This window comes from Dreissena polymorpha, chromosome 13 (assembly GCF_020536995.1).
Source record: "Dreissena polymorpha isolate Duluth1 chromosome 13, UMN_Dpol_1.0, whole genome shotgun sequence".
Taxonomy (NCBI): Eukaryota; Metazoa; Mollusca; class Bivalvia; order Myida; family Dreissenidae; genus Dreissena; species Dreissena polymorpha.
Genome location: NC_068367.1, coordinates 73,558,722 through 73,576,408, shown reverse-complemented (window position 1 = coordinate 73,576,408; position 17,687 = coordinate 73,558,722). Strand labels below are relative to the sequence as shown.

The window sequence follows — 17,687 nt, the reverse complement described above, 5'->3', positions numbered from 1 at the left end:
CATACTTTATTAATTAGATAAACTCATGTTTATTTTATAAGACGAATGCTATATTATTATCGGCGTTTTACTTTTGAATGTTGATTACTGTTTTGATTTTGATTTTTCCCCTAATATTGAGACACAAAAATTTGTTGTTGGCGTTTCTTGTTGTGCTTGCTATGTTTATGGTTTGTTTATTAAGGGGTGGATTGGGAGAGGGGGGTTAATGGGAGCGGCGGGTCAAATAAATAAACGATAAACATACTTTAAAACGCGTTGCCTTTATGTTATTTTCTCGCAACATATTTAATCAAAAAGCAACATTAATTGTGTTGTATGTAAATTGTTCGATATTAAAAACGGCCAGGTTAATACAGTTGCGTGGTGATAGGCAAATATGATATGATAGGATATATATGCTGTGTATTGCCAGATTTTATAATATCAGCTTTTAAAGCAGAATTTGAAAATAAAAATAAAAAAGTGCAATTATGACTAAAACGTGACTTTGCTAACAACATAGTAATAAGCTCAAATCGTTTGCCTCCATTTTACCGAACCCCGTATATTGATAGTGTTTACTAATCATAATGTAATATCAGTACGATTAGTTCAGCGCTGGACTTGAAATTCCTAGGCTATGAATTCGACCAGCAACATACATACTGGACTCACTTTGTTTAAATACCCTCTATAATAACACTAAGATACTGTAAAAGCCGCCGATATATCAAGCAATCAAAGCTTATTTTTCTATGATAACACTTAAAGAAAAAATGTTGTATGGCCATTTAATTAATTATAATTAATGTCGTTTATATGTGTTAAAAATCTGGTTCTTTTACTTTTTTCATTTTTATTCAAAGTAATTAAATATAAGGCGATAAATGGTTATGACAACAACACATTACATCGTAACTTGAGATATATCTCGTAAAATACAACAATAAAATCGTTGCTGACTGTTCATGTTCTCTTGTCTCAGACTGGTACAATAGGAGGTTATTAGTAAATATGTTGAACATTTTATTGCGGAACAAATACAATCTATGAGATACGTGTGCGTTGACAGTAACGGATTGGTAAATTTTCATTTTGCGAGCACGACATATTTCGTCGGTACAATTGCCAACTCTCTCGAACATTTCCGCTTGATTATTTATGCCCCGATACTCTCTACATCCTTGTGTTCAGTGAATGAACTTGCTTTAACTAGATTATTGCAACCACATAGATTATCAATTTGGTAAGTGATGTATTTAAAGATATTTCATTCGGGATATGGCTATTGGACATAAAACCATAAAACTGAGATCGGGAAAAAATACGATTATAATTATGCCTTTAAAAAGAAATGAAGTGGTGAATTGTTGTCATTTTTTTACCAATAAGTAACAATCGTTCGGTACAAGCTCCATTGCCTTGACATGTGTATGCTACTCGCGCACGGCATAATTGAAAGTTAAAAATTATTACAATGACATTCCATTTGCAAGTAGTAGACGTTTCAAGTGCAGTAGAAAGATGTATGTATGTATATGTGAGTAGCAATCATATAATACATGACAGCGAAAGCCGACGATTGCATCATGTTTTGATATTATTACAGCAAATCCATAACAAGTGTATGTATTAAATATCATAATATATAGATTGCAAGTCGTTTTAATACTTGTTTTGTGTTATAATCAAGTTGTATGTGCGTTTTAATTGTTTTGAATAATCTCGTTTTACATTGCCTGAAAATCAGAGAAAGAATGGCAAACATACATATAATGAGTTATTAAAAAATAAGTAATTAAACAATTACTTATAAGCTTGAAGCTAACTGTGGCAAACCAATAAACACTTTATTTGCTTAAATAATCAACTGTTTTAGAGAAGATATATATTGATTTTAGCGCAGCATCTTATTATTTATACATCAGCAACGAATACAAATAATTGTAAAAACACTCATGAAAATATATATAATCGTTAACTGTAATCAACACATTTTAGTTCATGCTTAAATATAATGAATTATAACATATCGCGTACATCAGCGTTATAAATATGACATCTTTATTTTTTTGTAATCGCATAAAACGGTTTGTCAATCATTCTAAGAACACATACAATTCAAATCTCCCTACGTTTTATAAAAACATATTGATAAAACCCAAACAAGTGACATGACTTCAGTGTTACAAAACGTGAACTTCACGATGTAGTACGATAAACAGCAAAACACCGGTGAATCAGTTTTACTATGTAAACGCTCTTTTAAAGTTCACACGTTTTTAAAGTACATGCTCAGTAGATCAAAGTACTGACACGAATCTAGTGTTGCAAAACGTGGACTTATAATGTTTTATAAAGCCAAGATTCTGTCATTTATCTATTGAAAATATGAAAATGAGTACGTGTTCGTTTCCTTTTATTGCATTGTTGTGTCGTATGTAGGTTCCCGTGAAAACGCGCACCGCTTATGTAAGCCACCAAACTAGTTTAATCATCATAAAAAAAAATATGTATGGAGTTTTTATAATATAAGCCGCGTTCTGAGAAAACTGGGCATAATGCATGTGCGTAAAGTGTCATCTCAGATTAGCCTGTACAGTCCGCACAGGCTAATCAGGGACGACATTTTCCGCCTAAACTTGATTTTCGGTAAGGAGGGACTTTCTTGAAACTAAAATTACCATAAAAGCGGAAAGTGTTGTCCCAGATTAGCCTGTTCGTACTGCACAGGCTAATCTGGGACGACACTTTACGCACATGCATTAAGCCCAGTTTTCTCATAACGCGACTCATTTAAATTTATAGAAAGTGCCCAAACAAGGCTTGAATATTTGAATCAAAATCCTTTTCGTAACCACGAGTATTGTATCACGTAAGGACAAACTTACACGTGAGTCGTTTGCAACAGTTTATTGTCTCGATCCAAGTATTTATACCGTGATACGTTTTATCTTCATGCGTGATGCACTAAAATACACGACGCTTGTAATGATCAAAACGCAGACACGCTGCACCTAAAGTAAGATGATTGCTGTTCTATTCGAAATTTTGAATTGCTCAACCTGAACATGAGCTGACAATTGTGAAGTAACGCTGTGGATTGTTTCGGTTTTAATTATCAAGATATATATCATTCATATGTATCAATATCCGAACATAGCAACAGTTCACGTGTCTGTCAGTCTCTGACTTCAGTAACGCACTAACCTAACATTGGTAAAAGTTTATTGATGGAATCGAGTTAAAAATAAATATTCGACGTAGTCAGGTACAATCATGACATCATAATATGAAGTTGTTTGTAAGCGACTTTATTTATTAAAAAAAATATATGGAAATGAAAGCGCGATGCTTCTGCAGATCTTTTGCATTCAAAGTATGATTAAAATAAAATCTTTATTTTTATCATCCCAGCCCATTCGATATTATGGCAAATGCAATATAGCAAGTGAACAAGGTTGTACATACACGGACTCAAAAGTCGGAATAAATCATTTCAGAAATCAAGACGCTAGGCAGCGTGGATTTTATAATAAATAAAGCGTCCACCTTTACCCTGTTGGGCAGCTCTGGCTCAGGTCCCTATGTTGGCATAAAGGATTCCTTGTCCCGATGCTGAAACTGGAAATGCCCTGGGTTTATTTGCCCTGGCAATCGTAATTGGATACCATGTTGCGTTAATGAAGTGTAGGAATACATAAGGCCTTCGACACGAGTGAAATTTGGTTTGAATGTAAAGGCTTGACAACGCAAATGTCTAACTTTTACAAAAATGTTATTAAACAAATTTAAGTGTTACGTTCAATGTTCCAGAAAATAGTTAATTATATATTATTAGAAATTTTATGTTGAAGCTGTAACTTAAAAGTTAATTATTATTTTTAACGAGGACGTCATCGGATTTCAGACCGATCATAAAACGTCATTTCGGGAAGAAAAAGTACACTCACTGACGCATGTAGGTCATCTCAACCGATATTCCTGCGTTGAATGCCTTTATTTTAAACCTCTGTTTGTATTAAATCATATATTTTAAATTTTGACAGACTAAATTGGTGTCATTTATTTAACCCTTTAAGCGCTGGAACAGAATGTTGAAGGCCTTTGCAAACAGTTTGGATCCAGATGAGACGCCACAGAACGTGGCGTCTCATCAGGATCCAAACTGTTTGCTATTCTGATAGTATTCTTTGATTTTTTTTTAAAGAAAATGCTAATTTTAAACATTCAGCAGACGACATTTTAGCAGACGACAAATTACCCAGCATGCAAAGGGTTAAAGCTATTTATCATGGACAGTTATATATGGCTAAATATACAATTTCTTATCCCATTGATTTGTCCTCGTTACATTTATGTCATCGGATCTAAACAACGAAATAAACATTAATATGGAAAAAAGCGAGGTAAGATGCCGATCTCTATCAAATTACTTGCAAATATTGTAATAACTAAAACATGTACTTGAATGATGTTAAGGTCAATTGGACTGCGGAATGAATTCAAACAGTCAACCGAAAATCTTGCATTTTGAGTTCGAGATGGATTGGCAACATTACCTATTTTCATCGTTTACGGTCATATGTATTGCAAATAAAAATACTCAACACTAGAAGCTTAGGAAAGCAATGCAGTAATAATATGTTTATTTTATTCTTTGACATCTGATTTAAAACTACAGAACCACATATGTTTTATTAATTTTTAAAGAGAGTAGACAACGTTGCGATGTTTAATGGCTCTGTCAAGAAGACTAAATTTTCTTAAGACATTGGAACAAGATTGGGAATACTGTTAAATCTCGTGCAATGCTTTTCGCAGGTGCATCGTATTCAAACTAATTAGCAAATGCAATGAGCACTTTGTACTTATAGAATTTTTGGAGCGAAAAAGTATGTATAAAAAACAACATATTCATTATTTTCCACAAAGCATACCAAACGGATCAGGTATCAAAAGTGTTGTAAGCGCTTTTTTCATCGCAACATTCTGCGGCACGGTCCTCTATGGACTAGCAACTCCGCTCCGGGACAATCTTGCCTGACCCATCTGAGTCCTCGGTTCAGCAGGAAGCCCTTCGAACCTTGGACCGATATCCAGCATCGCGACTTCGTCTCTTGCTCGAGAAACCATTGAGTTTACTGCCTGTCCATCTTCAAACATAGCCATTCCAGAAACAGACGCTGGCTCATTGGCAGCAAGCGTACGTTCAATGGACACGCACACGCTGCGGACCGTGTCGCATCTTAAATATGGGGAGTTACAATTTGGGCAGCTGGGAGAACTTTCGTAATTATACCAGTTTTGCGTCCAGTAGCTTCGATAACCATCAATGTTGCGGTAACCTGTTAACATGTCCATTTGTCTTCTGGAGGCATGTTGACCAGTGACTCGTGGGTAATCTAAGCTTGGATCGACTCGACAGTCTCTTAATTGGTGGATGCGAAACAGTTCCCAGACGTAGTCTATAAATGCGTGGAAGAGGAAAAATACAGGATCGTGGGCGGCTGTATTCGTACCCGACATCTGTCCACCAACCCAAACATGAGGACTATTGTGGAACAATTCAAAGTTGAACTGATCTAACGCAGTGGGAACGGTGATTTCACTTGTTCGACAACGCGTCAAGATACTTCGGATATTCGCTTTGGTCATTAGCGTACTGTCGCCAGCAATATTCCTTGTCAGCGCACCTATAGGGGTTACCCAGTTTGCGAACGGCCCATCGGTTACCCGTCCTAAACCTCTTCCAAAGAACGCCGGTGAGAACACAATTGTGTTTGCTGGATTGACCATATCGAAATCAAGGGTGGTATCCCAGTATGGAAGTGAAACTTGCCTGTTAATTCTTCGTATTGCCTCCTCGAACCTGTAACAATCAAAGTTCTTAATATGGAATGCCTGGATATTGCATACGTAATAGAAGCCTTATACCTATAACAATAAAATTAAAATGTGGGAATTTCATAAAATCTTATGTTCTTGTTCCTTACAAAGCTAGATATACTCTGTGCCACCCGAGAAAGTTGGGACCATTGTGTGCGGATGTGGTTACAATACCCCGGTGATAGTTTGCGAACGTGTTGTACTGGTCATTCTGTAACAAAAGAGGAAACATGTTAATACAATCGTCTGGGGTGCAATTTAGGATGTCATTGATTGGACTGTGTACGTTTAAGCAGTGTTTGGTGGTGATCTATTTGAATCAAACATACATCTCAAATTATGATTGGGTTAAACATATGGTTTAAATGCTACATCCTCAATGCCCAAACAATAAATGCATTTTTAAAGACTTTTTGGCTGGAATTGAGCTAATCAATGAAGCGTGATCGCTGAGTCACACAAGACATTTTAAGGTATACAGGACGATACAAAACCGAACGAGAATAATAGGACGCAAAATATACCAACGATTCAAAAATGTCGAATGATTGCCAATCGTGCCGAAAGGATGCGACAATAATTACAGAAAGGACTGATATTTTACCGCTTTGTTGGCGACAGCACAACAAATATTTGGTGTATATTAAGATGAAGAACTGAATAAATATTTGTTATCGGTTGATTTGTGTACACCAACATCTTCCTATAAAGATTGCTATTGTTGACTTCCATAACATGCGAAGAGTGGACTGTACTGGTGTCTCGTGTTTGTTAAAGATATGCTTTGTAATACCTACTCGGCCTTTGGGTAGGAGCTAAGACTTGAACCAATTTTGGATGTCCAACATAAGCTACAAAACCAGCAAGCATGATATCAAGTGAGCAATGGTTGTCTACATCCGCAAGTTGTTTATTAAAGGCAGTTATCCATTTTCCAGTTACATACATTCAAAGGCATGTATCAGCTAATTAAACATGAAAGCATATTAAAGCTGGGGGACGTGTAATGCAAATCATTTTTGACGCCAACATAAATCTGATAACGAACCAGACCTGACATATAGCCCACCAATAATCACTCAACTGGAAATGTACATAATTAGCCACATAGAAATTACATGTAAGATAGAAATACAGCAAACAAGCTGATACATATGTTGACCGCATTTGGACAGTCAACCAAAACTAAATATGGGTTTAAAATGATCAAAAATTGCGCCGAACCTCACGCTTAGACCAGAATTAATCATAAACACACTTGCGGAGAAAAAATACCCTCTTCGAATTTAAATCAATAAACACAAGTGCAAACAAAAAAAATTAAATCTAATTTATATACAATTTAATTATTCGATTGTTTACTGTACAACACAGCAACAAAGTTAACAATTACTATCAAATTCAATAAATAAAAGTATCAAACAATCCCGTTATCTTTGTGAGATTTGAGAACGAAGCATTATGCAGCACTTACAAATCATCGCTATGCATCTCAGAACAACGCGGTTATGTATTGTTTAAACAATAACATAGCTGGGATGTATGTGCTGATATTAATGTTCATGCAACATGTGTTATGTTATGTTTACCTATTAATTAATTCCAAAAATGAAATGTATTGATTAAACTAAACGCTATTGATTGGACTTGATGGTGTGTTAATAGGTTGTCAGTCTTGTTTTTTACACATGTAAAATCTTACAATATGCATAACCCCTTTTCCGATTTATCATTTGGAAGCATAGATTCGTAGCAGGTTTTATTGCAGTTGTAATGACAGACACTTGCTTAATGGTACATTTTCCTGATAGAAGTAGAAAAATATTACAACAATTAATAGTCATACCGTTTTCATCGTCTGCAATACTGTATGAAATGCATTTCTTTCTCCGTCGGATAACCGTCTATATTCCCGTCGTGTTCGGCGACCTGTCGGTGGAGTAACGGACTGACGCTTGCTTCTTGAGTGTTCCACGCCTGTCGGTTCCATCATCTTATTGAAGATATTTAAGCAAATTAAACATTAATATAAATGTATTTTTGTTACAACATATATATGAAAGTTTTTTATTCGTGCATACGGAATTGATTAACGATAATCCAACGTACTTATAACATAAAATATAAGTTGTTTCAATTATACAAAATTCTTCTTTATGTATTGTCTGAAATGATGAGTGTTTAGTTAATATATACGTGGTATAAACACAAGATAAATCATTAGTATATTGTGATGATGCTGTATCATTAATGAAACATATATCGCATATTACTTCCATTTATAAGTTTCATTGTAAATATATCGGTAATGGATCTTAATGATTAATTATAAAAATGAAACAAATACCATGAAACAATAATCATAATTCTGCATGTGCAATTAGCCATTTACTCTGGTATTATTTATCCGTCAAAGCAACTGAATCCCTTAGTAGTATCTATGTATTTTATGGATACAAATAATCATTTATATAATTTAATTTATGCATACAATAAAAAGATGTGTATAGAGCAAGCGTTTTTTTAATGAAATGATTGATTACACTGTAAAAGTTAAAGACTGTCGGAAACGTGTTAGCGTACGGATTCAAGAAGGCCGTTCACGAGGTCTTTTTCCGTATTCGTGATGTTGTAGTCCTCCCAACGCACAATTTCCTCTTTCCACATAAACTGCTTAATACAATACATGTGTACATCTTCGGGCGTCTCCAGTATAGGCACTTCGGTGCCAGCGTAGTCGATCGCTGTATCTAAGCCAATCGGTCGTCCAGCATTTTCCCGTTGTTTGATGTCTAGAACGGATACCAAAGCCTTTGGAACAGTGGTGTTTGCAAACGCTGAAAGCCTGATGACACAGTCAGTGAGTTCTGGTGCCAAGAACGTTTCGAGCGGGGAAGCATGTGCAATCGCACATACACACAAGAACGCCGTTATTTTCTGCAAATATGACCTTTTTTTGATAACGATTTATGAACCGTCACATTTTCCTGTGCGTGCGTCTTATTCTAATAAGAATAGGAAACATTTAATAAATGCTATGTAACAATGGGGATATAAAAAACGATGATATGATAACACGTGATCGGTCTTAATCAAATTACCAATGTTTATAATTGCAATACATCAAAAACCTTTCTTTGTTATGCTGATAAATAATCTTGGGGATTAATATACGTTATAGTATAATTGCCCTATTGGAATGCCTGTATTCTAAAATATAGCATTTTGCATTCACTAGCAACCTACATACTATTTTCTCTTAACGAAATAAACTGTTCATATGTAAGATAATTATGATTATTCACTATGATGTTAAATAAGATCAACGAATGATTAAATAGTATTTTTTAACTAAATCGCAATCTGAAATCCAAATACAACATATGTTCGACATTTCGCGCTCATTACGATATTTGAATTGCAGTATTACAAAACATTAAATATAATCATTTAAGTTATAATTAATGTATTTTTTAAAGATCAATAAGACGCAATCATCATATAAAACATTAATTCTAATTAATATATGCCCAGAAAAGTAAAGAAATGAACCCGCGGTGACTAGCAATCAAAACAACATCGCGTGAACTACGACGTGTAACCTGCCACGGCAACGCGTACTTAACTTCGACATACTGATTTGCATTCTTAAAATTTAACGTACCACTTTTTAAAATGCAATACAATGCACTTCTACGCAATGCAAGGCACAAACAAGTGTAGATATTTTTTTTAAAGAAAGACATAATATTTTATTGACGTAAACTTTACAGTTTTTCGTCATTCGCAAATTGTTTAACAACATATGGACTTTATCTTGTGTGTGCGACTTTATTACACCCTTTGTAAATAGATATCTTCATATCATTGTGTACAATTTCATTTAGCTAAATATAATCTTGATCGCGTAAGACTATCACACATACCATACTATGTTGTGCTGTTTTTTCACAAATAACAAAGTATGCCACTTTAATAAAGCGTTTTGTTCGACTCGTATATAGAGATAATAAATAAATTTAAATTAACTATTGAATGCGTCAAAACATGCTTTAGAATAAAAAAATATATGCTATAATATTACGGTTTTCTTCAGCAGACACACGTGTATACCGTTAGTGATGATTTAAAATAATTTCATTATAAAATTTTATAGAAAAATATGAGGATAAAAACCATAAGCATTGAACAATTATTTTACAAAAAAAACGTTATTCAATAGTTAAAAGGAGTGTTACAGAGTGACAGTGTTGATGTACTCCTGATGAATATATTTTATTTAAAAACATTGTACAAAAAACTTGCTTTTTAATTAAAACATATCCTTACATAATATTAGAATCATGCTCGACTATCAAATACAGATGATTCATTAACATAACTTAATTATTTAATTGAAAAGAAATGTCAGAGGATAAAAACCATAGACAAAAACAGTTATTTAAACGTAATACAGGAAAACAGTGTAAGAAAAGAACTGTTTAATGCAATGGAATTAATCAATTAATATTAAAACAACTATATTCACGATTTGTTAAGTTGGAACATGTGTTAAAAATCTATCTATACATTTGTTAAGTATTGTTACTAAATTTTTAAGCACCTATTAATTCAACAAGTTTTAACATACTTGGTTATTTATAAGAGTACGATTATCGCAGTTAATTGAAGTGCTGAGCATATTATAAAAAAATTGTACTCAACTTCAATATCTCGTAAATGAAATTTTGTGCATAAGCGCTGAGATATTTCTATAGTAATATGTCTACCTGTTTCACTGGCTTATGTTAGAGACAAAAATCAAAGTTTTAAAAGACAAATTCGCAATTTCTTTTGAATATAAACAAAACATGGTCTGAATTCCAACATGCATTGTAATAATATGTAGGTCATTAATGAGTAGCTATCATTAATTAAATCATTAACCGTAAGTATCCAATAGTTTCTTTACATTTAAACCACAAGTACTTATACAATTTTCATACTTTTGAATCGTTCATAGAATTTCAATTTAAACATATTTTATATGATTATATTATTTGACTGGATGAATTTGCACCAGAAATTAACTATACGAACCGTTATGTTTATGTAAAGCGGATACCGTCCAATGTGATATCTTTTTCAAGCATATACCTTTGAAGATGCCATCACATTTGGTATACAAGACACGCTTGCTATAACAATGTTTAGAAGCCTCTAATTTTTGAGAAAGAAAAACAAGATAGATATACATTTGAATAAAAACTATCACGACAGTTTGTACAATAATGTGTGTAGTACGTGTGTAGTGTGTAGTCTAGTCACGACAGTTTGTACAATAATGTGTGTAGTACGTGTGTAGTGTGTAGTCTAGTTTTAACCAATGAAAAAACTATACGATACCTCCGTGGAAAGTTTCTTTTTTGTTCAAGCAACAATTCAATGTGACAAAGGGTTTGTTCAAGCAACAATTCAATGTGACAAAGGGTTTGTTCAAGCAACAATTCAATGTGACAAAGGGTTGTACATTGTTATCAATATCAGTTATGATCTTCACAATGTTAATTGTTCATGAGCAAATAAAAGTTGTTTTTATAATTCCTTTCTTCGGGAACTGTTCAGTGTTTGACATTTGTAAATTCATCATTTAAAAATACATTAACACGAAAGTTTGCTATATGTGATCGATTGTATGCACAATAATAATAAGTTCACAATAGTATGCCGAAAAAAGCCGCGGGTCGGCATTATAATTATTGTTTTATGTACCTTGCTGTGTGCACGAAATTCTCCAAATCTACACTCCAAATATCGGTCAAATTGTGCAAACTCTCTATTAATTTAAAACATGCATTTCACAATATTATATCACAGTTTAACAAAGACACACAGAAGATATCTACTAAGAAATAGAACATAGGACAAGTGGTCAAGTGTCAATTACAAAAACTCAGCGCTCTAATGTATGATTTTGTTTGTTAGTTGGTTTAGTTTTGTTTTTCATCGTTCAACAGTATTTTAGTCACCTAACTGCGGTCAGTAAACCAACTAACCAACTTACACTTTTTTGTTGGCCAGCTGGTTTAACATACAATCTCAATACCTATACCAATATTTGAAAACCGCCCTACTTGCAGCAGATAATAGTGGGAGCAAAAAGATTGTATGATCAATGACCACACAATTTATGTTACTAGACCGGGGATCAAAACTGCGATTTACAGATTTGTAATACTTTTGTATGAAACTCGTGTTAATTTTGCGCGTAATAGCGGCAAAGTTCTATGTCTATTACTTATATTTAAATAAAACTTTAAATAACATATATGCTCTTTGTCTTTATTAAAGGGGCCGTCCAACAGATAAAGCGTCGTATAGACGCGATTCGATATTTTGGGACATTACGAGTATTGCTTATATAGCTAAACAATACATCCGCTCTAAATATGAGCGTGGATGGTCGAGTGGTTTGGGCGGGAGGCTTTTTTACTCCAGGACTTTAGGAATCCAGGGGTCGGTGGTTCGAGTCCTGTTGAAGGTTATTTTTTTCCCTTTTTAAAAATTGTATTCTTGTTTTTTACTGGAGATTTATAGTTCAAATGTTTAAATGTATCAGTATAAAGCATTTAAAGCATTTAATGACAAGCTTCAATACATGCCAAAATCTGTATTTCCGACACTTTCCGCTTAAACTAGATTTTCGGTAAAAAGGGACTTCCTTTAAACGAAAAATACCATTAAAGTGGAAAGTGCCGTCCCTGATTAGCCTGTGCGAACTGCACAGGCTAATCTGGGACGACACTTTACGCACATGCATTTTGCCCAATTTTCTCAGAACAAGGCTTATTTAAGTAGTTCTAATCCGACTTTGGTATTATCCGAGTCGGGGGTCGTGTTTCTTAAACTTGTTGCTATAAATGATCATATGCTTCGGCAGAGAACTTATGTTTTGGTGCTGTCGTTGATTGTATTTTATATTGGATTTCAAGTTCATATTTTGTTTAACACTCCCCACCAAAACCCTTCTCCATATTATAAATTTTATTTAACTTTGCTTCCACAAGAAATGTATGCTCACATATTCCCTATTAGTATTATTATTCGCTTTGCTATCAGTAAATTAAAAAAAAACACTTACTTGAAACGCGTCCATAACAATAGACGAGATATTGTGTTGAGTTGTTTCTTTTCCAAACGACTACAATTTGAAGTGTAAGGTTGGGCGAAGGACTTTATATATACTGAACACATCACTGTAAACGCCCCATTTTCCCACAATCAAGTGGCGTAGCCATGTTGGATATGTCTTCTTTTTTTGCAATTATGGCATCTATCTAAACATGTAACATTGTAAATGACATGAAGAAATACATATGTATCTTTTTTTTTTTAATTCTATGAATTCGTTAAATTTAGTCTTTTCAGACTTTTGATCCGTAAATAATTTATATAACAATTAGTAACGGCATTTTTAGATATTTATATAATTTATGAATCATGAAAGTTCAGACATAATAGAAGACTTCTGATTCTTATAAACATGTCATAGAGGGGAACCTGATGGCTTATAAAACACAGGACAATACATTTCAAATTACTTAATGCATAGAATAAACATTATTAAAGTTAGGGTAATCTGGAACGGTTAAAATGGTTGAAAGGCTTCTCGAACTTCACACTTAGCCAGACAAATATTTGAATCATACACAAGTGAAAATGAAAAAAGTACTAGATATTCATCTCAAAGCATGGCAGTTACATTTGCAACGCAATTAAGGCTATAAACTAGATTTAATGTCAATTGTATGACCTAAGTGTTTGATATTCAGCCTAGAAATACATTACAACTTTCGGATACACGATGAAATGAAGTAAATACGAGTACCAGCTAAATCCATTTGCTGACAAGATTTCAAAACATAGCGTTATTAAATAAAAATTCTGGATGATCGATAAACATCTTATAAAGAAGTCGTTAACTCATGACAAAACATAAAAAACTGAATTACTTTTTTTACTTTTAGTTTATTGTGTTTTTCGAATATAGAGTCGAGACACTAATTCATATATTTTTTAACATTTGAGCATTAACGCATTCAATAAAGCTACGTTCTTGGCGTTGAAATAAAATGTTTGAAATTACAGTGAAAGCTCGAAACACGTATCCTTTCTATTGATAGGTTGTCGCAAAGGAAATAAAATATCCAATCAAACTTCATGTCCTCTTGCCGTTCAGGACTTAATTGCTATTGGTAAAAAAAAAATATGTTTGGATTTATGTCGCAAAACGCCGTTAATTATCAGATGCAAAGTATTAAAGCAGCTGATATGTAAAGAACTAAAGCTGTTAATTAAAGATGCAAACTGTTTTGTGTATAACGCATTAAAAGATCAATACGAACAACAACAAATTCACATAACCTTCGTATATCATTAATTATTTTTAGGGCTCATCATTCTAGCCAACATTATTCATGGACACTTGACTGTTATTTTTGTTGATTATTCAAATCCGATCGGCAACATACACACTGGACTGATTAAAGTAGTGCATTTGTAAGTTAAAGTCCGCAGTATATATGTCTTAAAGCTAAACAAAAAGTAGGTTTTACCATTGTGATATAACTGGATTACTGCTGAAGGCGGCGAATATTTCAGCAAAAAAATGTGATTATGTCTTTCTAAAACGTAGATACGAATACTATATATGATTTTTTTAAATTAATTACCTTTAACATTGTTTATAAATGTTTCTTACATCCGTGTGTGTGGTTAATTTAAAAATCATAACATGATTTTTGCAAATGACGTATGTAGACGTTATTATATCCGGGTCTATTACATCGGGGCAGGCTACACCGATATCATAAAATACTCGTAGATGATTCGTCGCATTGTATGTATGTACAACAGTCAACAAAAGTTGAACAAATAAAGATTTATATAATTGCCATTGTAAACATATCTATGAAAATTTAATGCAAAACGCAATTAAATTAGTGCAATTTAAAGCTTTTTCGCATACAGTTTTAATAATAATGTCGAAATTGATGCTGAATGATTAAATTCTGGTGTTTAAATAAGTGATGACTGATTGCTTTAGTGTACATTGCGCGGCGTTTAACTCGCCGAATTTATTTCCACAATTGTCTGCCCTTGTTTCTAGTAAATATTTTTAAATAGATGTAGCATTTCTCAATAACCTTTAATATATTTAAGCTAAATTTTCTTAATTGTGGTCTTTTGCAAATTCTATTGACTCTATCGGCTGTTGTTGTATGATGCAATATTTGCTTTTGGCCAAATTTTCATAAACTTCCATTTGTAATTAAAAATAGGTATTTACCTAAAGCAAAATGACAAGAGCGCTTCTAAATTGTATTTGCTCCGCCCTGTAAAAATATATGCCTCTCTCCCGTTTCCATGTTTATGTCGAACCTTTTTAAGATATTACTCACATCTTGTCATGTCTGTATTTGTAAATGTTCTTGTAAATACAATAAAGCCTTACGTGTATCTATTCAAACTCGTTTTCATTTTATAAAGAAACATACATAACACATTATATTTAATAAAGAAGATAGCTTAGATAAATAAGTTAAACGGTAGATTGGGTAGAAGAACGTCGGTAGAAAGAGTAAAGTTAAGTTACTTACACTGCATATAATTCATCATCCAACACCCACTTTTGTTTTTAAAAGAACGGATCAAGTCACACGTAATATGTTTTTTTGTTGTTTTTCCTTTTTCTTGTTTTAAGAATTTACTTATTGTCAAATTGTATTTAAACTGTTTGAGACTGGAAACGTTTTTTTCTCATTCATTTTACCATATTTGACATTTACATTGACAACATTTACATTTTCATACGTAACACATTGGTAATATAAGATAAAACATGTTTGGCAAATATATATACAGTTCACTCATTGATAATATTTCACACATATACCACATATATGGTCACTATAAATCATTGTATATGAGAGCCAAACAAAACAGCATGCATTCAGGCGGAATAACACTCGCTCCACAAACACGCACACATACACGCACTCGCACACATACATACAGCCACACGCACATGCATGCATGCACGCACGTACGCACTCGCATGCATACAAACAATACAAAATGAGTTTAGATTGTTCAAGAAAAACAATATAGCAATTTAACAGCATATACAATACATAATAACATATACCTTGGTTCTGAAATTGTTAGTACCATGCGGTTGAAATTTGTAACATAAACACGTACTTCTTGATGAGAACATGGGCATTTATATCAATTTAATATGTATTCAAATAGAAGTTCTGTTGGTTGAAAAATATTGTATGAAGTGAATCCATGTGTGATTATTTGTTTTATATGTGTTTTTATTGATGGTAATTTCTCCTGTCTGTATTTTCATCTGAAGATAATTTCGACAAGAAACGAAATTTGGGATGTATTTTTTAGTTTTTATGTTAAATTAAATTATGTCTTCATGGACATTAGTATAAAATTCAGAACATGATTGTATACTTTTTGTCGATAATACCAAGAAAGGCCTTTTCTTTGCTTAATTCTACTTCAATGTTCACGTCTTTCAGAAGTGTTGCATATTTGTCCATAATTCTTGAATGTAAGTGCATTTCCAAAATACATGGTCAATTTTTGCAATATTTGATTGGCAAAACGCACACAAGCTACACGATTTCAGTCCGCATTTTGTTACACATTCATTTGTTGGTACTATTCTAGCTAAAAACGTATATTTAAAGGGATCTTTTCACGGTTTGGTAAATTGACAAAAATGAAAAAAGTTGTTTCAGATTCGCTAATTTTCGTTTTAGTTATGATATTTGTGAGGAAACAGTATTACTGAACATTTACCATAGTCCAATATAGTCATTATATGTATCTTTTGACGATTTGAAAACCTAAAAATTATAAAGCCTTGCAACGCGAAACGATTGAATAATTTGGAGAGTTCTGTTGTTGTCGTTTAAATTTACGAAACTACGAAGATTGCTTATATAAGGTATAAAATACTTTAAATATGTATACCCGGCGGAATAGCCGAGAGGGCTAATGCGTTTTTACTTCAGACTAACTCCAGGACTCCGGGGGTCACTGGTTCGAGCCCTGGTACCGGCTACATTTTTTTTCATTTTTTTAATTTTATTCTTGATTTTTTACTTGAGCTTTTAAGATCCAATGTGTACATTTATCAATATAAAGCATTTAATGACAAACTTCAAAATATGCCAAAATCTGTGAAAAGGCCCCTTTAAAATTGCGCAGATAAGTATCCATTGTTGATTTAAATGCGACTGTATATATTATTTTCCAGTCTGTATTTTCGTTTATAAGAGTCAATTGTTTTTTTTTCAGGGACCTATATGTTGCGCAAAACGGGAACGAGACTGGCGACCCAACGAGACTTCGCGCGATGAGGCAAAATTTCACAGCCGCAATTTGGACAGACCGAGACAGTTACAAAGCGATTTAGTCAGATTACGATTGCAAATTAACCAAGTGTTACCATCAAAGAAGTATTCATTGCAAAGGTTTGTTGATTTTGAGACATCTTATTGTTTCATTTGTTATCGACAATGCTTTGTATTTACATATTAAAACAGCGGTGGGTAGTTTCGCCAAAACATGCGTTATAAACCAAACATGAAGAGTAAACTGTTCTATGTTATTACAAATGTATTGACATAAGATAGCGTTATGCTGATTTTATATTTATGAACAATCGGTTTAGTTACAAAAACTTAATATAAACATTGTGATATAAACTATGATTAATATTTTTAGCGCAACAAAAACATCTGCTCAAGTCA

At 33.2% G+C, this 17,687-nt stretch overlaps 2 protein-coding genes across 4 annotated transcripts in view; one reads left to right on the top strand and one right to left on the bottom strand.

Annotated features, from left to right (window-relative positions):
• Nucleotides 1-17,687, top strand: part of LOC127854904 (uncharacterized) — a 200,061-nt gene that overhangs the window by 113,933 nt on the left and 68,441 nt on the right. The gene's annotated exons all lie outside the window — the stretch shown is intronic.
• LOC127854903 (tyrosinase-like protein) lies at nucleotides 4,617-13,046 on the bottom strand. Its single transcript, XM_052390008.1, has 5 exons — nucleotides 12,992-13,046; nucleotides 8,455-8,808; nucleotides 7,718-7,864; nucleotides 5,979-6,082; nucleotides 4,617-5,854 (listed from the first exon to the last, which is right to left on the bottom strand). Exons 1-5 carry the CDS (start codon nucleotides 13,004-13,006, stop codon nucleotides 4,990-4,992), a joined length of 1,485 nt encoding a protein of 494 aa, XP_052245968.1. The 5' UTR covers nucleotides 13,007-13,046; the 3' UTR covers nucleotides 4,617-4,989.

What these genes read in the sequence shown, in the direction of transcription:
- LOC127854903 (XM_052390008.1), bottom strand. An exon ending in TGAACGGCCTTCTTGAATCC is followed by an intron (nt 7,865 to 8,454) that starts GTACGCTAACAC and finishes ATCTTCAATAAG; the next exon opens with ATGATGGAACCGACAGGCGT. An exon ending in CACAGAGTATATCTAGCTTT is followed by an intron (nt 5,855 to 5,978) that starts GTAAGGAACAAG and finishes TGATTGTTACAG; the next exon opens with GTTCGAGGAGGCAATACGAA.